General features: G+C 53.5%; 2 protein-coding genes across 2 annotated transcripts in view; both read left to right on the top strand.

Moving 5' to 3' along the window:
- Positions 1-1,543: 1,543 nt before the first annotated feature.
- Positions 1,544-7,033, top strand: FAM32A (family with sequence similarity 32 member A). The gene is made up of 4 exons (XM_044254015.1): positions 1,544-1,675; positions 1,791-1,932; positions 5,555-5,608; positions 5,875-7,033. Exons 1-4 carry the CDS (start codon positions 1,602-1,604, stop codon positions 5,941-5,943), a joined length of 339 nt encoding a protein of 112 aa, XP_044109950.1. The 5' UTR covers positions 1,544-1,601; the 3' UTR covers positions 5,944-7,033.
- Positions 7,034-9,379: 2,346 nt separating this feature from the next.
- AP1M1 (adaptor related protein complex 1 subunit mu 1) overlaps positions 9,380-20,365 on the top strand; it is a 28,068-nt gene continuing 17,082 nt past the window's right edge. Inside the window, exons 1-5 of the mRNA XM_044254014.1 lie at positions 9,380-9,511; positions 14,996-15,152; positions 16,502-16,569; positions 18,176-18,306; positions 19,015-19,162. Of these exons, the coding sequence (XP_044109949.1) occupies positions 9,470-9,511; positions 14,996-15,152; positions 16,502-16,569; positions 18,176-18,306; positions 19,015-19,162 (546 nt within the window). The 5' untranslated portion in view covers positions 9,380-9,469. The remainder of the gene's footprint in view (positions 9,512-14,995; positions 15,153-16,501; positions 16,570-18,175; positions 18,307-19,014; positions 19,163-20,365) is intronic.

Genomic DNA, 20,365 nt, shown 5'->3' with positions numbered 1-20,365 from the left:
AAAACCAAACCTTGCTATTATTCTACTTAAGGTAATGAAGGCATCAGAAGTGAGCCCAAGAGAAATGAAACTTAGGTCCATACAAAGACTTACAGACTGATGTTCACAGCAGCTCCATTCATTAGGGCTCCAAACTTGAGGAAACCCAAGTGCCCACGTACAGATAAGTGGATTTTTTTAAAATTTTAGTATATGTATACAGTGAAATAACACTCAGCAATACAAATGGAGTACTTTTATAACAAACAAGAGCGGAGCACCTGAGTGGCTCAGTTGGTTAACTGGCTGCCTTGGGCAGCACTGGACCCCACATCTCTCTCTCTCTCTCTCTCTCAATAGCATGCTCTCTCTCAAATAAAAAAAAATCTTAAAAAAAAGGAAAAAAAGGAAGAATTTCAAACACATTATGAAAGAACTCTAGCTCAAGAGATTGTATATAATTCCATGCATATAGTATAATTCCATATATATGAAACTTTTACAAAAAAACAAATCTAATCTACAGTGAGAGAGAACAGGTTCAGAGTTGCCTGCGGAGAACGGTGGGGTGGGGGCAGGTAGTTAACTGGGAAAGAGAACAAGGGACTTTGTGGTGATGGGATGTTCTATGTCTTGAATGCAGAGTTCATTACATAGGTGTGTAAACATGACAACATTCATCAAAACGTACAATTAAAATGCATGCATTTTACTGTTTATAAATTATACCTCAATAGGATATATTTAAATTTTTTTTCAAATATGATTTACATGTACTTCACATAATACCATCATTCACCAAGACCGGAAAAAACTAGTTAAGTACTGATTAGGTTCACAAAATTAGGTTATCTATTAAACTCTCAGGGGTGCCTGGCAGGCTCAGTCAGCAGAACATGACACTCGATCTTGGGGTTGTGAGCTCAAGCCCCAGCGTGGGGGTAAAGATTACCTAAAAATAAAACCTTAAAAACAAAACAACTCTCAAAATACAGCAGTAAAAGAGAACGGAACATCCCTGTGCACACAAAACACTCAAGAGATCACTGCAGTTTTAGGAACTGGGGATTCTGGGGCACCTGGGTGGCTCAACTGGTTGCACATCCCACTCCCTCGATTTCAGCTCAGGTCAAGATCCTGGGGTCTTGAGATCAAGCCCCACGTTGGGCTCCCCGCTAAGTGTGAGGTCAGCTTTAGAGTCTCTCTCCCTCTGCCACTTCCCCCACTAGCCATTAGCGTGTGCTCTTACTCTCAAATAAATAAATGTTTAAAAAAAAAAAAAAAAGGATGAGGAATGAGGAGGAGAAGAAGAAGCAAAGAGGAGGAGGAAATGAGGAGCCCCTCAAAGGAGCTTCTTGGATCGAGGGGGCCCAAAGCCGGGCAAATCGAACGAGAGCATCCAGCCACAAGCGTGGCAGGACACCGCCTGCGAAGGACGAGGTCCACTCAGACCCTCCAGGCCCCACCTACAACCAGAAAGTGTGGTCCAGCTCCGGATGCCAAGAGCGCAGGCGCGCCTCCCAGCTCAACCAATCAGGAGGAAGTGAGGCGGGCGTTCGGACGTAAAGGGCGTACGCAAACAGGAAGTGTGGCAGTTTACCTACGGAACGGCGAGCGGCATCATGGCGGCCTACGAGCAAGTTCAAAAGGGGCCCCTGAAACTAAAAGGCGTTGCAGAGCTTGGCGTCACCAAGCGGTGAGGCCCCGAGAGCCCCTCAGAAGTTTGTCTTCTGTCCCCTTAAGCCTCTTCTAGAGTCCCCGAGTTCTTTCTCCCTGATGCGCCCTCACCTCTCCCACTTCTCCCCTCCCAGAAAGAAGAAAAAGAAGGACAAAGACAAGGCGAAACTCCTGGAAGCGATGGGAACGAGCAAAAAGAATGAGGAGGAGAAGAGGCGAGGCCTGGACAAACGAACCCCGGCCCAGGCGGCCTTCGAGAAGATGCAAGAGAAGCGGGTAAGGCCGGTGGGGAAGCTGGAGATGCTCCGCGCGGCAGGTCTGGGTCTCCGGAGGTGGATGGAGAGGCAGGGCCAGACGACTCGAAATTGGGGTCAGCCCCGGGTCTCTCGGAGGAGTGTGAGCGGTCAGAGAGACCTGGATTCCGAGAAGATGGTATCCACGGTTGGGGCAGATCCGAGGACAGGAAGAGCCTCTGGTTAGAGTGGACGGCAGAGAAGAAAGTAGAGCTGGCATTGAAAGGCCAGAGCTGGGGGCTGGCTTTGGATTCCAGCGCAGTTGCTCATTTGCCCAGTGGCAGGGCTAATGACTCCTCTTCTTTCTGCCTCAGTTCATTTGTCTGTAAGGATCAGGATAGTGCTTTCTCCTAAAAGGGATGGGAACTTTAGATAAAGTCATCCAGATAAAGCATTTGGCACTCAGTCTGGCAAAGTCAGTCAGTGCTCCGTTGATGGTAGCTGTTGATATTAAATGGTGATGCTCCTGGCTATAAGTTTCCACAAAGTCTGTTTCCATGAGGACTTTGTCTGGCAGATTCAAATAGGTTGTGATTGTAACCTACGTCTGCTCCCATGAGGACGCTTGGCAGTGGTTGAGGTCATTTATGTTTGTTAAAACTTAAGGGTGTGCTGATGGCGGGGCGAAGTAGTGCTACCGGCATCTAGTGGGATGAGGCCCGGGATCCTGCTCAACATCCTACAGTAATCAAGACAGCATCCCCCACAGCAAAAATGATCTGGCCCCAGATGTCAAGTGTCCAGGCTGAGAAACCCTAACCCTGATCTGGGTGATTTTGTCCAGTAACATCATAAAGAGTTAACTCATCACTCTCAGGCTCAGTTGAGTCATTTTTTTAAAAACGGGGGTGGTGAGACTCACTGGCTTTGACGAGACTGACCTGGGTTCCATTCAGTCTCTACTGTTTCTTGGTGGTAGTATAACTCTGGGCAGGTTGGTTAACCTCTCACACCTCATTTTCTTCACCTGTAAAATGGGGGTGAAGTCCTTACCTAACAGGTTTGTGGTGAGAATTTAACAAGTGAATGCACTTAAGTTCCGTCCCTGAGGTTACTGTCCCAGGCTGAGCTGGGATGTTACTCCGGGAGTGAAAGCACAGAGGGGGAGAGTCACCATGAGGTGACTAGTAACAGAATAGAACAGTAATAGTGGAAGCAATGGAAAGTATCAGGTTTGGGATTGATTTTGGAGCAAGAACAGCAGAATTAGGTGATGGACTGGGTGTGGACTGGGACATGAGGAATGAACAAGAGTTTTGGTGGGATATACTGGGTAAATGAAGGTGCTATTTACTGCAGTAGGAAGGACAGCAGGTAGAGCAGGCTTCTAAAGTGGGGAATCAAGACCTTGGTTTTAGAGAACACTTGAATGTTGAATGGCTGTTAGACATTCAAATGAAGGATTCTTGTGAACAGTTTGAGATCTGAATCTCCAGTTTGGAGGAGAGGTCTAGGCCTCTTCTGGACCTTTACAAACGTTCTGGATTGCCATTGGACTGGATAAGATCCTCTGAGGAGACACAGGGACAGAGATGAGGTCTAGAATCTGAAATTGCAAAGGATCACAGGTAGGAGGAAAACCAGGAGAGTGTGTCCTTAGCTGAGTGGAGAAAGTATGGGTGCCTGGGTGGATCAGTGGGTTAAAACCTCTACCTTAGGCTCAGGTCATGATCCCAGGGTCCTGGGATCGGGCCCTGAGTTGGGCTGTCTGCTCAGCGGGGAGCCTTCTTCCCCCTCTCTCTCTGCCTGCCTCTCTGCCTACTTGTGATCTCTGTCTGTAAAATAGATAAATAAAATCTTTAAAAAAAAAAAAGGGAAGGAGGAAGTGATCAACAGTATCAAGCTGCCGAGGGTCTTGTGGGGCGAGTATAGAGAGCCCTTAGTTGAAATGAGAAGGAAGAATGGCTGATTAGAGGGGATTGTGGGGTGGGTGAGGAAAGGCAGAGGTGGAGACAAGACCCAGAAATAACTCTTGGGAGATCTGTCAAGAGGAACAGAAATGAATCTGTAGCTAGAGGGTGGTGGAAGGTCAAGGGGAGTTTTTTTGTTGCTGGCACTGAAAACTGGAAGTTCTGCAGTGGGTTTTGTTTTGACCCAGGAGAGAGATGGGGGAAAGTGTGGGCAAAGGTAGCTGGAATTGGGAAATGCGGATTCCTTTGTAGAAGGGTGTTTGATTGAGCGTAGTGAGCTTGAAGGCTGGACAGTTCCTGGAAGAAGGGCCCATGGGGCAGGGCCCCAGCCTGAAGGGATAGGGCTTGGCATCTCCAGTCTCATCACCCACTGCACAGGCCGGTCCTCATTTTCTGGATCTGTGAAGTGGGATACCCTGTGAACTTGGTACATAAAGTGGGGAGAGGGAAGGCAGAGCCCTACTGAGTGCCTGGCATTGGTGACAACTGGTCAGGTCAGTGTGGCCTCTTATAAGGATGCACAGGCCTCACAGGGGCTCACAGCAGCAGGAAGAGAGGCAGGGATGGGAAAGCAGGTCAGCCAGGTGAGAGCCAACTGGATGCAGAAGAAGATGGGGTAGCAAATGAGATGAGGGACGAAGGAGCAGCCAGGTGGTGGCTGACATGGTCTTCTGTGGGTTGGCTCGGCTTACCTGGATAGTTCTCCGTCTTGCCTCACTTGGAATCTGTGCAGTCAGATGGCAGCTGAGGTCGGAGCCCCAACTGGGCTGAAATGTCCAAGATAGCGTCACCATCATGCCCGATGCCTTGTTGCTCCTCCCATGGCCTCTCTCCCCACATGTCATCTTATACTCCAGGTCCTTTCTCTCCAGTAAGGTCATCAGAATTCCTGCATGGTGGCTGGCTTCCAAGAACACACAAAGGCTGCTGGGTCTTACATCTTTGGCCCAGCGCTGGCACTGCATTTTGTTAAGTAAACTGAGTCACAGCGCCATCCCAGAGTCATTGTGGCAGAGAACTACACTAGGGCACCAATACCAGGCAGCATGGGTCACGGGGGGGCACCAAAGTTGGCCATAGTCACTCAGTAAAATAGAGCCAAGTGCAGCCCCAGGTTTGTCGGGCTCTGTGTCCCATGCTCTTAGCTCTTACGAGGTCCCATCCAGTTTGGAGAATGGTGTGGGGCAGGTCATGGTGGTACAAGACGCACATTCCACAGTCGCACTCATCGGGGCGATCTGGATCTTGGCGCCCTCGTGGCACTGTGTCACCAGCACCTTCTTCCTTGGGCTCCTACCAGGTGTTGGGCCCTTCACCTTCCTCATTTTTCATCCTTCCTCATACCCCACCTGAAACTTTCTTTTTCTGCATAATGGGAATGCAGTCAGTTGCCCGGGGCTGCAGGAAGCACTCATAGAGTTCCCAGCAGAGCCTGCTAAGGTCAGTGCTAGTACATTCCTTGCCACTCTGACCGAAGGGCAGTCGACCAGGGTTCCTGGTGGGACATACTGGGGGCTGGGCATCCCTGTTGGACCAGCCTGTGTGGAGTTAAGGGAGGGACAGGATGTACCTCCTGAGACCTCCAGCTGTGCTAGGTGTGAGAGCCAAGCTGGTAGGGGCTTCCGTCTTCCACCCCATGCTGGCCTGGGCTGTGTCAAGTGTGTGAACTCACCTCCATTTCTCTCCTCTCTTCAGCAAATGGAAAGGATTCTAAAGAAAGCATCCAAAACCCACAAGCAGAGAGTGGAGGTAAGTTACATGTCCAGTGGGGAAGACCAGGCTATGTAGCCTGGCAGAGGGAGCCACTGGAGTGTTGGGGTGGGGGTACCCAGCAGAAACAACACCTCCCAGGGTCATTTAAGGATGAGCCCAGGGTTCAGGGCCAGGTGGCTTTAAGAGGAGGGCACTTACAGAGGAGAGGCAGGATGTGGAGAAGTGGGAGTGGGCAGTGCCACACGGCAGTAGTGCCCTGTCTGAGGCTATACTGATGTGGGTTTTCTTCTCGGCTTTCCTAGGATTTCAACAGACACCTGGACACCCTCACAGAGCACTATGACATTCCCAAAGTCAGCTGGACGAAGTAGCCTCCCCACCCAGGGTATGGAGTGGCATCAAGGGGAAGTGGAAGGCAAAATTGGGGTTATGTTTGGTGCCTTTGGTCTTTTCTAGAAACATACTTTTACACACAGTCTTGTGTCTTCTGCTGAGACAAGTGCTTTCCAAAGCAGTATGCCCTCTTTCTGGAACATGATTAAAGTAATAAGACTGTCCTTTTACTCTATTTTGGTTTGTCAGTAGCACAGACGATAAACCTTTTTAGTTTGGACTGGAAATTTTTGCAAGTTTACCCTGAGATTATGGTTATTTCTGTGTGTCACAGAAAAGTGTCTTTACCTCCCAAGTTGCATCTAACTCTGACAGTCAGCCAGCTCTCTTTCCCCGGATGAAACAGACTCCAGAACATGAGGAGCTAATGCCCCCTCGGGGCCCTGCGTGAGCTGTCCTCCCAAGCTTCCTCTAGCTTGGGGCTTAGGCTGTTCCTTCCAGAGCCTAAGGAAGCCGCTTGAACCTTCATGGCCTTCAGGATGCCTCCCCAGCCACGTGGTTTGTGAGACAATGTAGTTTGGGAAGCGGAACGACTGTCTAAGGCAAGAATGGGACGCATGCCTTATCGCTATCCGAGCCTGTGGCTGGCATGCAGCCTTTTCCCCTGGTGTTTCTGTTCCAGACATGTCTAGAGGGTGTTGCCAGGGCAGACACCGCTAATCAAGCATGGCATCCCTTTGTAATAGAACCCTGACACAACCTGCCATACTACCCTTGACCCTGGGCTCTAAGCATCCCCTGGGTTTGTTCAGAGTTGGCACATGACGTGTAGCCCGCTTGGCCTTTCTGGCCTAAGGACACCTCAGGGGTGACAGGACCTGTGCTGGGCAGAGCCCCAGCACAGACAGTGCGTCAAAGGAGAGGACCCAGATCCTGGTGCTGGAGAGCCGTGATCTCTGAGGACCTACTGGTACCCTACTTGCTGAGGATCAAACTGCATATACTATTGGGAGGAAGACTCTGTTGACCTAGGTAGTGACAGAACAGCAAAGTCAAAAGAGAAAAACCAAGTGTTGTGTTTGAGGCTGTCACCTATGAATGGAATAAAGCAAAAAAATAGTTATTAAACAGAAGTCTGAGTGTCTTAATTAAAAGTGGTTTGATTATCACTACAAACACTGCTTTTTGGGTTATTGCACCTGTAGAATGTGGATGCTACAAAGTGACCATTCACCCTCAACTTGGAAGAAATTAGGTGACGTATTTTTCCACCTGCGGCTTGCAGCCCACCTGAGAGTCCACTCATTAGTAGTGGCTCTTTGGGGCAGGTTCCCCCTCTGCCTAGCAGAAAGGCACTTGGAGGGCTTTTTCATCCACGAGCCAGCAGCTGGGGTTTGTGAGCATGTCGGGATGCTGTGAAAAGCCATCGTCAGTACGCTGGAAGACAGTTCCTCCACTTCCCTGCCTACCTAATCAAAGCTGAAGGACTTAAAACAGCAGGATTTCTCTTCTGTGGGTTGACTGCTGGGCTGGACGGTTCTACGCCATGGTACAGTTCCATGTCACTGTGTTAATATGCCTGGGGATTAGAAAGTCTAAGGTGGCATCTATGCCTTCTTCAGAATCTCTGTGTATTCTCTTTCGTTGGCCAACACAAGTCACATTTGGCAGACCCAGTGAGGGAGAGAACTCCATGGCCACGCATACCAGGAGACGTGCTTGATTCAGGCCGTCACTGTTCTTCTGCCACAACATTTCTTGAACTCTTGTGGATGTTAGACTCTCCTGGGAGCATTAAGAACCACTGATGCTTCCTGGGGTGGGGTTGTCACTGAGATTTTTCAGAGCTCCTCAGATGACCCTAATAGGCAGCAAAGTTTGAGAAGCCCTGGTCTGCCACATCTGGTCTTAGAATTCTGAGATGGGGGACGCCTGGGTGGCTCAGCTGGTTAAGCAGCTGCCTTCGGCTCAGGTCATGATCCCAGCGTCCTGGGATCGAGTCCCACATCGGGCTCCTTGCTCGGCAGGGAGCCTGCTTCTCCCTCTGCCTGCCTCTCTGTCTGCCTGTGCTCGCTCTCTCTCCCTCTCTCTCTGACAAATAAATAAATAAAATCTTTAAAAAAAAAAAAAAAGAATTCTGAGATGGTGCAGAGGTCAAATCTGGCTTATACATTAAGTGTAACTGCCAAGGACGGTGACTTGAATTCCGCCCACACACGGAGAAGGGATGGTACAAATATTTTATGTAAACAGTGTTTATTGTCATAGTGCTCTGGGCACTTGGGAGTCTTGTTTCTTCAAGACTTTTGTCCAATCTGTTCCTCCCAGCCCTATCCCCACCCTCCATTACTGATTTTAAACATCTAAACATTGCCTAGAGCAAGCCTGAAATACTCCATAATGAGAGAGGTCACCTCTCCTGGGTGATTTTTCTTTTTGTCTTGTACTTTTTGGCATTTCCATAGATTTTTTTTTCCAGGGAAGTGTATAATTTTGTAATATTCAAAAGACATGTTTTCCTAAAACATTGAAATATTTCGGGCAAACTGTGAGGCTAGGTATAATAGGGTATTGTACAAGACAGTTGAAGTCTGTCAAAACCAGTCTCCCAGACGTTTTGTGAAAGAATGCTTCCAGCCCAGGATTTACTTAGTAGTTTTCTAAATACTCTGGTTTTCTTCTCTGGATTTTCTTGCACTTCATCTTTATCCTAAGCAGAGGATGTATTGCAAAAGCCATCTTTCAAAACCCCAAAGGATACAGGGTTGTGGTCTCCAGAGCACTGGGATGGTTCACTAGGACAAAACGCAGGCATTTCTCCACATCCCGAGTGTCATTAAAAGCAATGAGATACCCAGTCGATAGACCAGGGGTCACAATTTGCATCACCGATTAAGGTCACTAACTACAGAAACAAGAAAAGTGCTTTTCACCGAGGTTCGGTGGGGCGTGGTTTCCCGATCATTCCAGGCAATAAACAGGCACTGAAGAATGTTGACACTGACAGGTAACAAGCGGTGACTTGTTGGTAAGGCTGGATTGCCATTCAGAGTTTGGCCTCTTTCCAAGTAACCACCGCCTTCCCTTTCCCTATCAAGCATATCATAATTGGTAACTATATTTATTCCTAGACTCCCCCACCAGACTGTGGGGTTCATGGGACTGGGCCCAAGGTGGGTTCTGCCACCGGTATGTCACCTCACTTGGCCCACGGCCGGGCGGGGTTTCCAGGTTCCCTGGCCTCCTCGCCCCGCCTGGCATTTGGAGAGTGCCCTGCTTCAGTCGGCCACGCCCGGTCCCGCCCCTCCGCGCCTTACTTCCGGGATGCTTGAGGCAGGAGCGGGAAATAAGGTCACATCGCGTGTATTGCGCCTGCGCTTACTCCGCCTCGCGCCTGCGCCTTTCTGGCAGCCCCTCCCCGACCGGACATAACGGTCCGCGCGCGGCTCCCCGGACCGGAAGTGGAGGCGAACTGTCGCGGGGTGCGCCCGGCCTTGCTCAACGCCCGGCAGTCCCCGCCGTCGCCGCCGTCCTCGGCAGCTGCCGAGGCTTCCCGCAGCCGTCATGTCCGCCAGCGCCGTCTACGTGCTGGACCTAAAGGGCAAGGTACATACGGCTCTCCACCCTCCCCGTTGCCAGGCAACCGGTGGGGCCTCGCCCCCTGGAGGGGACCCACCCTGTTGCTAGGTAACCCGCCAATGGGAACCACCCTAGTCTTAGGCGAGGAGGCTGGTCGACCTCACCTGAGGGCCCCACCCTGTTGCTAGGTAACCTGGCGGGGGCTTCTATCCGGAGCCCCGCCCTGTTGCTAGGTAACACACCTGCATGGCCCCCCTCCCACTGTGGGTCGGGTGCTCAAGCCTCCGTGGGGGCATAGGGGAACCCGAGGCAGCCGGGAGGGCGGCCCTCAGTCGTTTTCAAAGCCAAGACCGGCGCTCAGGGGCCGTGCGACCCTTGGCCGGTCGTGGTGAGGCGTGTCGGGGACGGTGTGCCCTCGGGCCAGTCCCGCCCTCCTTATCCGGTGATTTCTCTGGGCCAGCCCCCGCCTGAATTTCTTAGTGTTCGGAGTGACAGAGTTAGTTACAGGATTAAGTGAAGTGGGAGGTGGGAGGGCCATTTTACAGAGGTGGAAACTGAGGCACAGAGAGGCGCGCCACCTGCCCAAGGTCACACCAGCCACAGAATGGCAGGTCTAGGAGTCAGCTGATATTTGGGGAGCACCCGTTCGGGGTGCCTAGCCTCGGCCTGCCTTTGGTAAGCAAAATCGGAATCCTTCTGGAGCTTACAGTCTGGTGGGAGAAAGGGACACTGATCTCAGAAAGCACGAATCAAAGTCAGTTGCCCTCATGAAGCAGTGATGATGTAATAGGAGACTATGCCCTGGCTGGGGGTCGGGGAGGGTTTCCGGGAGGGAGTGACAAATCTGGCTGAGACCTAAAGGTAGAGTTGCACATGACTAGGACCCAGGCACCATTCTCAGAGAACTCCAGGAAAACTTCCTCAAGGAGGGATCTCAGAGCCTTTCCAGGGGGGCTGCTGCCTTCCCCCAAGTCTGTCCTGACTAGGCAAGTGAGAGTATTGGCCTCTTGCATCTGGGCGTAGGAGGAACACTACCAACAATGCTAAATCAGTCCTGCGTGGATCTCTGGAAGAGAGGTGGGCATTGGGCCCAGGGGGGCAAGTAGGAGTCAGCTCCAAAGCAGTGGGGAGTGAAGAGGTGAGGTGGCTCTCCCTTCCAGCCCCCATCCCAGAGTTTCGCGCTCTAGCACTTTCTGAGAGTCCCTTGCGTGGGTCGCCTGCCCTGGATGCCACCCAAAGTCAACAACTAGTGAGGCCCAGTGCTGGACTCCCTTCCCCAGCCCTCAGGCAAGGGAAGACACAGGGCACACCAGGGCCAAGTGGGTGCAGTGTTCCTAGTGTTTTTGTCACGCGTATTCTTCCTTCCATGGGAGCCACTGTGTCCCGGGTTCCCAAAGGCTGCCTTATGTCCGATCTCTCATTCCTTCCGCAAACATTTCATGAGCACCTAGCATGCACCAAGCCCAGTGTGGACTGTTTTATCGTGACTGTACAGTTAGGGCTGAGTTCAAAACCCATCGCTGCTGCTCAGCTATGTGACCTCAGGCAAGTACCTTCCCTTCTCTGAGCCTTGTTTTCCTCACTGCTCACACAGGCTGGTTATGGTGTTACTGTGCAAACTCTCTGACGTTTGAGATGGGTTTGCACCACCCATGGCCCACCATCCTTATTAACGCCATTTAGGGCCTCAAGGTCTAGCAGGGGAGACACACAGAAGCGGATGGATCCAAATGGTCAGATCTAGGTAGCTTGCAAGGGTGTGGACACAGCGCCAGGTAATATAGATGCCAACCTTGCAGAAGGACAAGTAGTTGCAACAGGCTTCCTGGAGGAAGGAGGTGCCAGAGCTGGGACCAGGTGACGGTCAGGTGGACATGAAAGCATCATGGTTGGCCTGAGGGGTCAGGGGCGGCCTGCTGGGGCTGGTGAGCCAGAAGGCCTGGGTAATGCTGGAGCCTGGAGGCTGGCACCAGCAGGGCCATGGGTGGTTGAGGATGTCCAGATGGGAATGAGGAACATAAGGGACCAGTGGGATCCCGAGAAACAGGAGCCATCTCCTCCACAGGAGGAGATTGTAGACGGGGAGAAGCATGACCAGACCTGCCTTTCGGGACGCTCCCAGGGCAGTCATGGACTTGCCTCTCGGCCTCAGCAACCATTGTGCTGTTTATTACTCCATTCCCCATGGACCTCAGGTTTTAAAAGGACCTTTTGTGCAGACTGTATTTAATAAAAAGTAAGGTAATTGCCCATTAAGAAGTTCATGACCACATGTCTATCTGCCAGCCAGAACCTCTGATCACCAGGGAAACCAGCATGGCCACAGTTAGCTGCTAGAAAGCCTTCATGGACATCTCCTTGCCCTTACTTTCTTGTTTCTCTGCAGCTTCTGACACCTCTACCATACTCCTCGGTGGGCTCCCTTTGGTCTCCGAGTTGCTGCTCTCTCTTATTTTGCCCATTTCTGTCTCCATGTATTGGCCTCTCCCCTTGGATGTTGACTCCTCCTGCTCAGGCCTAGGAGTCCCGCCCGCACTTTGGGCAGGCTTTGATTCACGTCCCTATACCAGGGACTCAAGTTTGTGCCACACTCCAGAGTACTTATCTGGAGATCCGTTGTCCTCTGGGACACCTCAGAGGTCCCCCAGCCACCACAGACCTGGCATTTCCCAAAATGAGCTCGCTGCCACCCCAGACCGGCTCTCTCCCCATCTCAGTGAGGGATACCGCCATCCATGGGACTGCCCTCACTGGAGACCTGGGCATTATCCCGGCCTCCTTTCTCTCCTCACCCCATGTTCACCCCACAGACATTAGCTGAGCACCCACCGGGATCAGGCTCTGTTGTGGGTGCTGGGACACAGTTGTGAACGAGTTAGAAGTGGTCATCGTTCTCAGGGAGCGTTAGACTCTGGCAGAAGGGACGGACCGTGAAAGAGGATAGAAGTTACAGTGCAGCAGTGTTGGGGGCAATATGAAGGACGAGTGGCGCTGGGCTAGGGAGGGACAGGGTCTGCTCTCGGACTTCTTGGGGGAGGTGCCGCCTGCCCTGAGGCTTGAGAAGTTAGAAGAGGCCGGGGCATTCCGGGCGGAGGGAGCTGCAGGTGCGGAGGCCTGGAGGCAGGAACAGATGTGGAGGGCTCAGAGAGCGCTAGGGGACCAGGATGGCTGGAATGGAGTGACCTGGGGGTGGGGGGAGTGAGGGTGGGGGCGAGATGGACTGAGAGGCTTCAGCGGAGCCATGAAGAACCAGTTTGCCCTGGGGTTCAACGTGCAGTTTGCTTTCAGGATGGGGGAGACTGGGGTGGACAGCAGTTTCAGCAGGGAGAATCCGAGTCTGAGTTCTGCATAAGAAGACCCCTCTTTTTTTGTGGGGAAGGAATTGTGGGGATCAAGAGTAGCCATAAGGATAGAGGTTTGTCTCATCAACGTTGCCTGCCTCCCTTCAATCTGTCCTGTCTCCTGCCTTTGTCCTCTCATCCGGGACCTGCAGCCCAAGTTCTGAGGTTCTCCTCACTCTACCTCCCCAGCACTCGCAGGTCCCACCATGGGCTGCACCCCCGACGCTACCCCGTGGCTTCAGCTATCTTGGTCCCCCTGCCTCTGTCCCCCTGTCCCTTCCGGCCTCAGTTGAAAGGTCACACCCTTGGGAGGCTCTCAATTCCTCCTAAGCAAGCATCCCAGTGCAGGGACTCTGTTTTGGTCACCTCCGTGTCCCCAGGTCCGGCCCGGTGTATGGCAGAGGGGCACACAGTGCCTGCTGTGGCGGTGAGCGGGCCTCTCTTAAGCCTCTCATAAGCCCTGGTGAAGAAGGTGAGCGAGAGAAGTTGCTCCCTGCTCTTTCCTCTGACATTCTGGGGACTTGGGGCTCCCTGCTAGCAGCGGCCCCCAAAACTGTATACCTGGGGAAGAAGCTGGGCCCTGAGAAGCCAGGAAAGCAATGTTCAGGGAGCAGAAGGGACCATGCAGGGAATGAGAACTGGTTAGAATCCAGACTCACCTCTGCGGGCTTGTGACCACGGACAGGCCATGTGACCACGGGCAGACTGTGCATCTCTCTAAAAGTAACGGTCCCGCCGTGTCTGTTCCTGGCAAGGAGTAGCCCGGGCCTGGCCCATGTGCCCATGAGCTTAGCCACTGGGTGCTGGCTCCCTAAGGCCCTCTAGACCTCATAGGAAGAGGACACAGACCACGAAAGGGAAACTAGGAAAGAGATTCTCATTTTTGACTCTCTCTGATTCTCTCTCTGTCCTGGCTTGAAACAACAAAGAGTGTATTTTGTGGAACCAGAGGTTCTGAGGCTGATGCTGCGAGCATGGTTAGCTCTGCCGGGACCCTCTTGCCTTGGTGCCGAGTCCTGCTGCCGCTGTCCTCCCGGGCTCGTGGCAGCAGCCCGGCACACACAGGCAACCAGGGGCCCAGGGCTGACTCAGGCACGGCCGCCCAGAACACCGGTCTCCAGAGAGAGCATTGTACAGCCTCGCAGAGCGCGGCCTCCTCTTGATCCCTTCCGGGAGGGCTCGCTTTCATGGTCCAGACGGCGTTTATTTGATGAGTTCAGTCATTGTGTAAACCCGGGAAGCCGCATGCACACAGTCCATCACCCCCGAGGCTTCCTCACTCCCCTTGTGTTGAGCCCATCCCTGGGCTGCCACGGACGTGTTTTCTGTCACCCCTTGTGAGGGTTTCATGTGAATGCAATCCCCTGGGCCCAGTGGTCCTAGGAGTCCCTCATGCTGCCACCCATGGCAGTAGTCCTTCCTTGTCGTGACTGAGGAGCCTTCGGGCTGTGGATGGACAGAGCTCTTATTTCCATTCGCCCGTCGAAGGACAATGGCTCTCCTTCCGGCCTGATCTATTTACAGTGAAGCTCCGGCGTATATGGGTCTTGGTGTATATGTATGATTTCGCTTCTCTTGGGCAGATACCTAAGAGACGAACGGCTGGGTCTTCACTCTAGATCTCCCTGTGTGAGAGCCTGCCAGGCTTTCCCGAAGTGCTTGTCCCGTGTCAAGTCTCCGGGAGCAGCAGACGAGGGTTCTGGGTGCTGCATGTCCTCACACAGGGACCGTGAAAGAGCAAGAAAGAAGCAGCAGTGCTAGGACGTGCTTCTCAGGCCACAGGGGGGTTCTGGTGGACACAAACATTCAGCGGTGTCCCCTGAATGGGCGGGCACCCTGACACAGGCAGAAGAGTGGGGTGTGTTAGCATAGGCAAGGCTCTGGGAAGGTCTGCATCAAGAGAGCTGACTGGATGTTGTTTTAACCTGGCACCCTACAGTTGGCTCAGTCCCGGACCCCTTGTCCCCTGTTCCCCTCCCCTGCAGAGCAGCCAGCTGGCCCCTGTGTCGCTCACTTTTGGAAATGTTCTCCTTGAGGAATTCCCTGGGGGACAGAGATCAGCATGGCCTGGAGTCTCTGATGGACAGGGCTGTGACTAGCCACCTTCCCACTCCAGGCACCTGGCTTGTGGGCTCACGTTGAAAGCAGTGTTCCTCCCCGCCCTACCCAGGTGCTCATCTGCCGGAATTACCGCGGTGACGTGGACATGTCGGAGGTGGAGCACTTCATGCCTATCCTGATGGAGAAGGAGGAGGAAGGGATGCTGTCGCCCATCCTGGCCCACGGGGGTGTCCGCTTCATGTGGATCAAGCACAACAATCTGTATCGTATCCCTTTGCCGGGCAGCTCCCCGGGGCCTGTGCGTACACACACAGGCACGCACGGGTGACCGAGAGCTCCCTGAGGTCCCTCTCCTGCAGCCTCTGTTGCTCTTTCCCCCTCCCGCTCCGGAGGGACTGGGGGACGGCTCCAGAGTACCACGGGCAGCCTGTAGCCCAGGGGTTGGCAGTCTGTGAAGCTGCCCTTGGTCTGGGCGGTGGCCGCCCAGGTGTGGAGGTGGTGGTGGTGTGAGCACAGCAGGAGCCGTCTGGCCAGTTCCCAGTCGGGCCCGGGGAGGAGACGGCAGCCGCTCACCTCTCTGGGTGCTGCTGCCCAACATCCCCTTCCTCCTCCCTGGTTCCATTGTCCGTGACAGTTTCCAGCAGGGCCCGGCTTGGAGGGCCTGCTGTCCCTCCTTAGAAAGCAGCAGAAGGGCATGTGATCCCAGGCTGGAGGGCAGAGGCCAGCACTCTGGCTGGCCCTCCATCGGTTTCCTGGGACCCTGCTCTGGGAAGGAAGTGAGGTAGACATGGGTCCCGCCATTCCTTTTGCCTGGAGCTCTGGGCTTAGCCCCAGGGCTGGGTGTCAGGAACGGGCATGTCCAGGGCACAGCACATGGGCCTGCAGTGGAGGAACCAGGGTCCCCAGGTGGCCCGAGGCCCTTTAGGGAAAGGAACGGAAAGTGTGTAGCACATGCTGAGCCCATGAGGCAGGGACCCTCCCCTGTGTTGGAGGAAGAGTCTGTGCCGCACATGTTACACACATCACCTCGATGAATCCACAGTCAGGCCCCCATCAAACAAGCAGGAAAATGGAGAGTCCGTTAGAAAGATTTGCTTTAGGAGCCAAGACTTGCAGGAAGGGCTTGAGCCAGCACTGGCCCTGGCTGTCTCCGCTGGAGCCTGGCTGGGGAGCCGTGGGCCTCAGGGGGATCTCCTAAACCGCTGGCTTTGGAGAAGGACCAGTTGTGGTCCTGCTTTCTGCTCCCCACCCCAGGATGTTCACCCCACCCGAGGTGCACCCCCACCACCACCCTGGGCTTTGGCTCCCGGCTCAGGTAGTAGCTCCTCATGGCAGCCCAGTGGCTGGGGTGGGTTCCCTATGCGCCTTGCTGCCTCTCTGACATGGAGGACTCGCTTGGGGCTGGGACCATGTTGGGTGACTGCTGTGTCTCAGGCCTGGCTCAGGTCATAAGCTCAGTAACTCACTGAAGGCCAAGTGAATGTCTGGGTTTGGGTTGAGGGAGGTTCTGAACCCCACATGGCTGTGGGGTCCCCCCTCAGACCTGTGGTGAACCGGGGTCTGCGAGGTACCCGCTCAGGCCTCTGAACACTCCTTAACTGGGGCCGCCAATCAGTGGTCGCCACGTCGAAGAAGAACGCATGCGTGTCGCTGGTGTTCTCCTTCCTTTATAAGGTGGTTCAGGTGAGTTGAACCACAGTCACCCTGGCTCTGCTATGGGCCTCTGCCCACACCCCCTGAGGGCTGCAGCACCCTAGGGAGTTGCAGGGCTAGAACCCTGAAAAATGGGAAGGGGGAGCTCCAGCTGCCCCACGTGTGGGATTTTATGGCCTTCGTTGTCTATCTGACATGGTGAGGAGGGGAAAGTGAACAAGAGACAAAGCTCAGGGCAGGTCAGTGTGCCCTGAATCCAGGATTGGCTGGGGAAGGGTGGTGGGCAGCCAGCTGAGAGTCAGAGTTAGCAAGGTAGGCTAGCCAGGCGGAGGGCAGAACCAGATTCTGCTCAGAGATGGGGAGGCAGCGAGAGCAGCACACGCAAAGGCCCTGGGGCAGGAGTGCATGTGGGATTGTATGGTCAGGGAGCATCAGGCTGGCCAGTGTGCTCAGGACAATGTGGGGCTGAGGTCAGCAAGGTTGGCAGAGCTGGACTAGGGTTAGGGACATGCAGGGGCTGGAGGGAATTTGGATTTCATTTCAAGAGTAATGAGAGATGGTGGGGAACTTGAAGCAGGAGATTGACAAGACCTGACTGGAGTTGAGATCATCTGGCAGGCTGCTAAATGGAGGAGGAACTAGAAGGCGGCAGGAGGCCAATGAGGAAGTTGCTGGAAGCTTCCACAGGGCAAATGGAGGGCCTGACTGGAGCAGGGGCTGTAGGGTTGAAGAAAGTGGAGAACCAGACCCAGGAGGCCCTGGGTGGGCCCAGGAGAGCTGTGGTCCCCCAGGTGGTGCCATGTGCAGCTAGCTCTGGAGCCACAAGTGCTGAACCCTGGGGAATGGGCTGGTCTGGGCGATGAGAACACAGGGGCAGGAGAGTGTGTGTCCCCCTGGGGAGCCTGAGTCCAGACTGAGGAGTAGGTGCTCGTTCCAGAACAGGGGGTCATTTCCTCTGGTGCAGGAATGACTTCTGAGTAAAGAGAGGCCCAACGGCTGGTCCCACGATGCAGAGGGCATCAGCGGACCAGAGAGGGGGGAAGGAGGAAGTTTCTTCTCCCTGCAGCGTTTGGCATTTCCTTTTTGTCTTGGTGACTTTCCTTTAGGGTTAGGGCTAGTGAAACTTTTCTCCCTTCCCTTCTTTGATCCTCTTAATTTCCTGTTGAACTGGGGGAGATGTGTCACAGCTCAGGGGAGTTGGAAGAGTCCAGAAGAACTCCTTGTTCTGTCCCCAGTGGCTCTTGCCCCTCACCTGAATCACTTGTGACATGCTCAGGGTGATAGTTAACAGTGGGGATTAAAGAGAAGCTCTAATGGGACCCTAGACCCAGTGGGGACCATTGGGATGGAGAGGAGAGGGGACCCACAGGGATGGAGATGCAGAGCTCTGCCAGGCCCCCGAGGATGCCTGCCCTGCCCGCAGCCTGCTCCCTGCCTCTCCGGCAGCCAGTGCTATCCTCCTGCCCAGTCGCCGAGCCTGAGGCCTCATCAGTGGCCTGTCACCCAGCCTTGCACATGGGCAGATGCAGCGGGTGGGCAAGAGGGCTGTGGGCTCTGGGGCCTGAAGGCCAAGTGGCTTCCTGCAGGCGCTTCCCCTTGCATGGCCCTGTGTCACCCATCTGCCGCCCCACCGCAGGTGTTCTCTGAGTACTTCAAGGAGCTGGAGGAGGAGAGTATTCGTGATAACTTTGTCATCATCTACGAGCTGCTGGATGAGCTCATGGACTTCGGCTACCCCCAGACCACCGACAGCAAGATCCTGCAGGAGTGAGTGGGAAGGGTGGGGACCCAGGCCTGGCGACATCACAGCGTTGATGTCATCAGGTGCGGAGACAGGAGGGAACGAAAGCGCCTTCCTGTTGTGAGCCGCCACCCTGTCTCCGTCTCTGGCCCTACCTGGGCGTTTGCGGGCTCCTGGGTGGTCGTAGGTTCTTGGCCCCTCAGCGTCCCCACATATCACAAGCATGTCGCTCGTGCTAGGTGGTGCACTACGTGCCTTGTCGTTAGGGAGTCACCTCTCTCCGTTTTCATTGTCATACATGAGGCCGAGAGAAAAACGCATTCTTCTTGGCAGCCCTGCCCTTTGCACCGGGGCAGACGGATCAAGTCCCTCCTGGGCACCAGGCCCCGTGGCGAAAGCTTCACCTTCACTCCTTTGTGTGAGGGGCGTGGCTCCCCATTTTACATGGTGCCGGGGACACTCAGAGAAGCCACATCACTGGCTGGCATCCCGCGCCCATCAGTCCCAGGTGGGATCAGGGTCACCAGCTTCCCCCCAGGGGTCGGTCCCCTCCCCCTGCCCAGTAGGGGAGCAGGTGGTGTCCATTCTTTGTTTTCCTCTCCACTGCTGTCTCCTTGCCGCCCCCCGCCCCCAAACTGTGTGCTCTACACTCAGTGTAATGAGTTTGTTGGGGCTTCTTGACTGTTTTCCAAATGCCGGTGCCCCAGCTCCTGACCCTGGGTGTGGTCCCACAGATACATCACTCAGGAAGGCCACAAGCTGGAAACGGGGGCCCCGAGGCCCCCCGCCACCGTCACCAACGCAGTGTCCTGGCGGTCCGAGGGCATCAAGTACCGGAAGAACGAGGTGTTCTTGGACGTCATCGAATCTGTCAACCTCTTGGTAGGCTCCCTTTCCTTTCTTTGCTGCTTTTAGAGAAATTCTGTCTTCTCCGTGATTGAAGAAAAAGCAGCTAGACTTTTAAAACTAGCCAGGCCCTGAGAGACGTTTACTTTCTTTCTTTTTTTTTTTTTTTCATCTTTTCCACCTATCTTTTATTTATTTATTTATTTTTTATTTTCAGCATAACAGTATTCAGAGTCCGTAGTCTGTCATTGTTCACCTCCCCTTCCAATTTCCCCCAACTCTCTTCTCCTCTCCATCTCCCCATGTCCTCCATACTATTTGTTATGCTCCACAAATAAGTGAAACCTTATGATAATTGACTCTCTCTGCTTGACTTATTTCACTCAGCATAATCTCTTCCAGTCCCATCCATGTTGCTACAAAAGTTGGGTATTCATCCTTTCTGATGGACGCATAATACTCCATAGTGTATATGGACCACATCTTCCTTATCCATTCGTCCGTTGAAGGGCATCTTGGTTCTTTCCATAGTTTGGCGACTGTGGCCATTGCTGCTATAAACATTGGGGTACAGATGGCCCTTCTTTTCACTGCATCTGTATCTTTGGGGTAAATACCCAGGAGTGCAATGGCAGGGTCATAGGGAAGCTCTATTTTTAATTTCTTGAGGAATCTCCACACTGTTCTCCAAAGAGGCTGCAACAATTTGCATTCCCACCAACAGTGTAAGAGGGTTCCCCTTTCTCCACATCCTCTCCAACACATGTTGTTTCCTGTCTTGCTAATTTTGGCCATTCTAACTGGTGTAAGGCGATATCTCAATGTGGTTTTAATTTGAATCTCCCTGACGGCTAGTGGTGAACATTTTTTCATGTGTCTGATAGCCATTTGTATGTCTTTATTGGAGAAGTGTCTGTCCATATCTTCTGCCCATTTTTTGATATGAGACGTTTACATTCTGTGTGATGCTGACCAGCGGTTCAGGTTGGGCCCTGCGGGGCCCCTGGGGCGCCTGTGCTCTCGCGCTAGCTCTTGTTCCTATTCAGAGTCCGCGCGGGCACACTGCGCTGTTGCTGTTTAAAGCAGGTGGAAAGTGAGAAGGCAGAGGCCTCCACATTCAGACAGACCGCTGTCATCCCTCCCCATCTACACATCCGCAAACACGCGGTCTCTCCGGAAAGCTGAGGGCAGCAGGTGTGGTTCTCCCACAGCTTCTTTCCTTGTTGTTTGGCTGTTTAT

The sequence above is a fragment of the Neovison vison genome, chromosome 6, assembly GCF_020171115.1.
Source record: "Neovison vison isolate M4711 chromosome 6, ASM_NN_V1, whole genome shotgun sequence".
NCBI classification, from domain to species: Eukaryota; Metazoa; Chordata; class Mammalia; order Carnivora; family Mustelidae; genus Neogale; species Neogale vison.
Note: the sequence above shows the minus strand (reverse complement) of the source record. Positions and strands in the feature narration are given on the sequence as shown.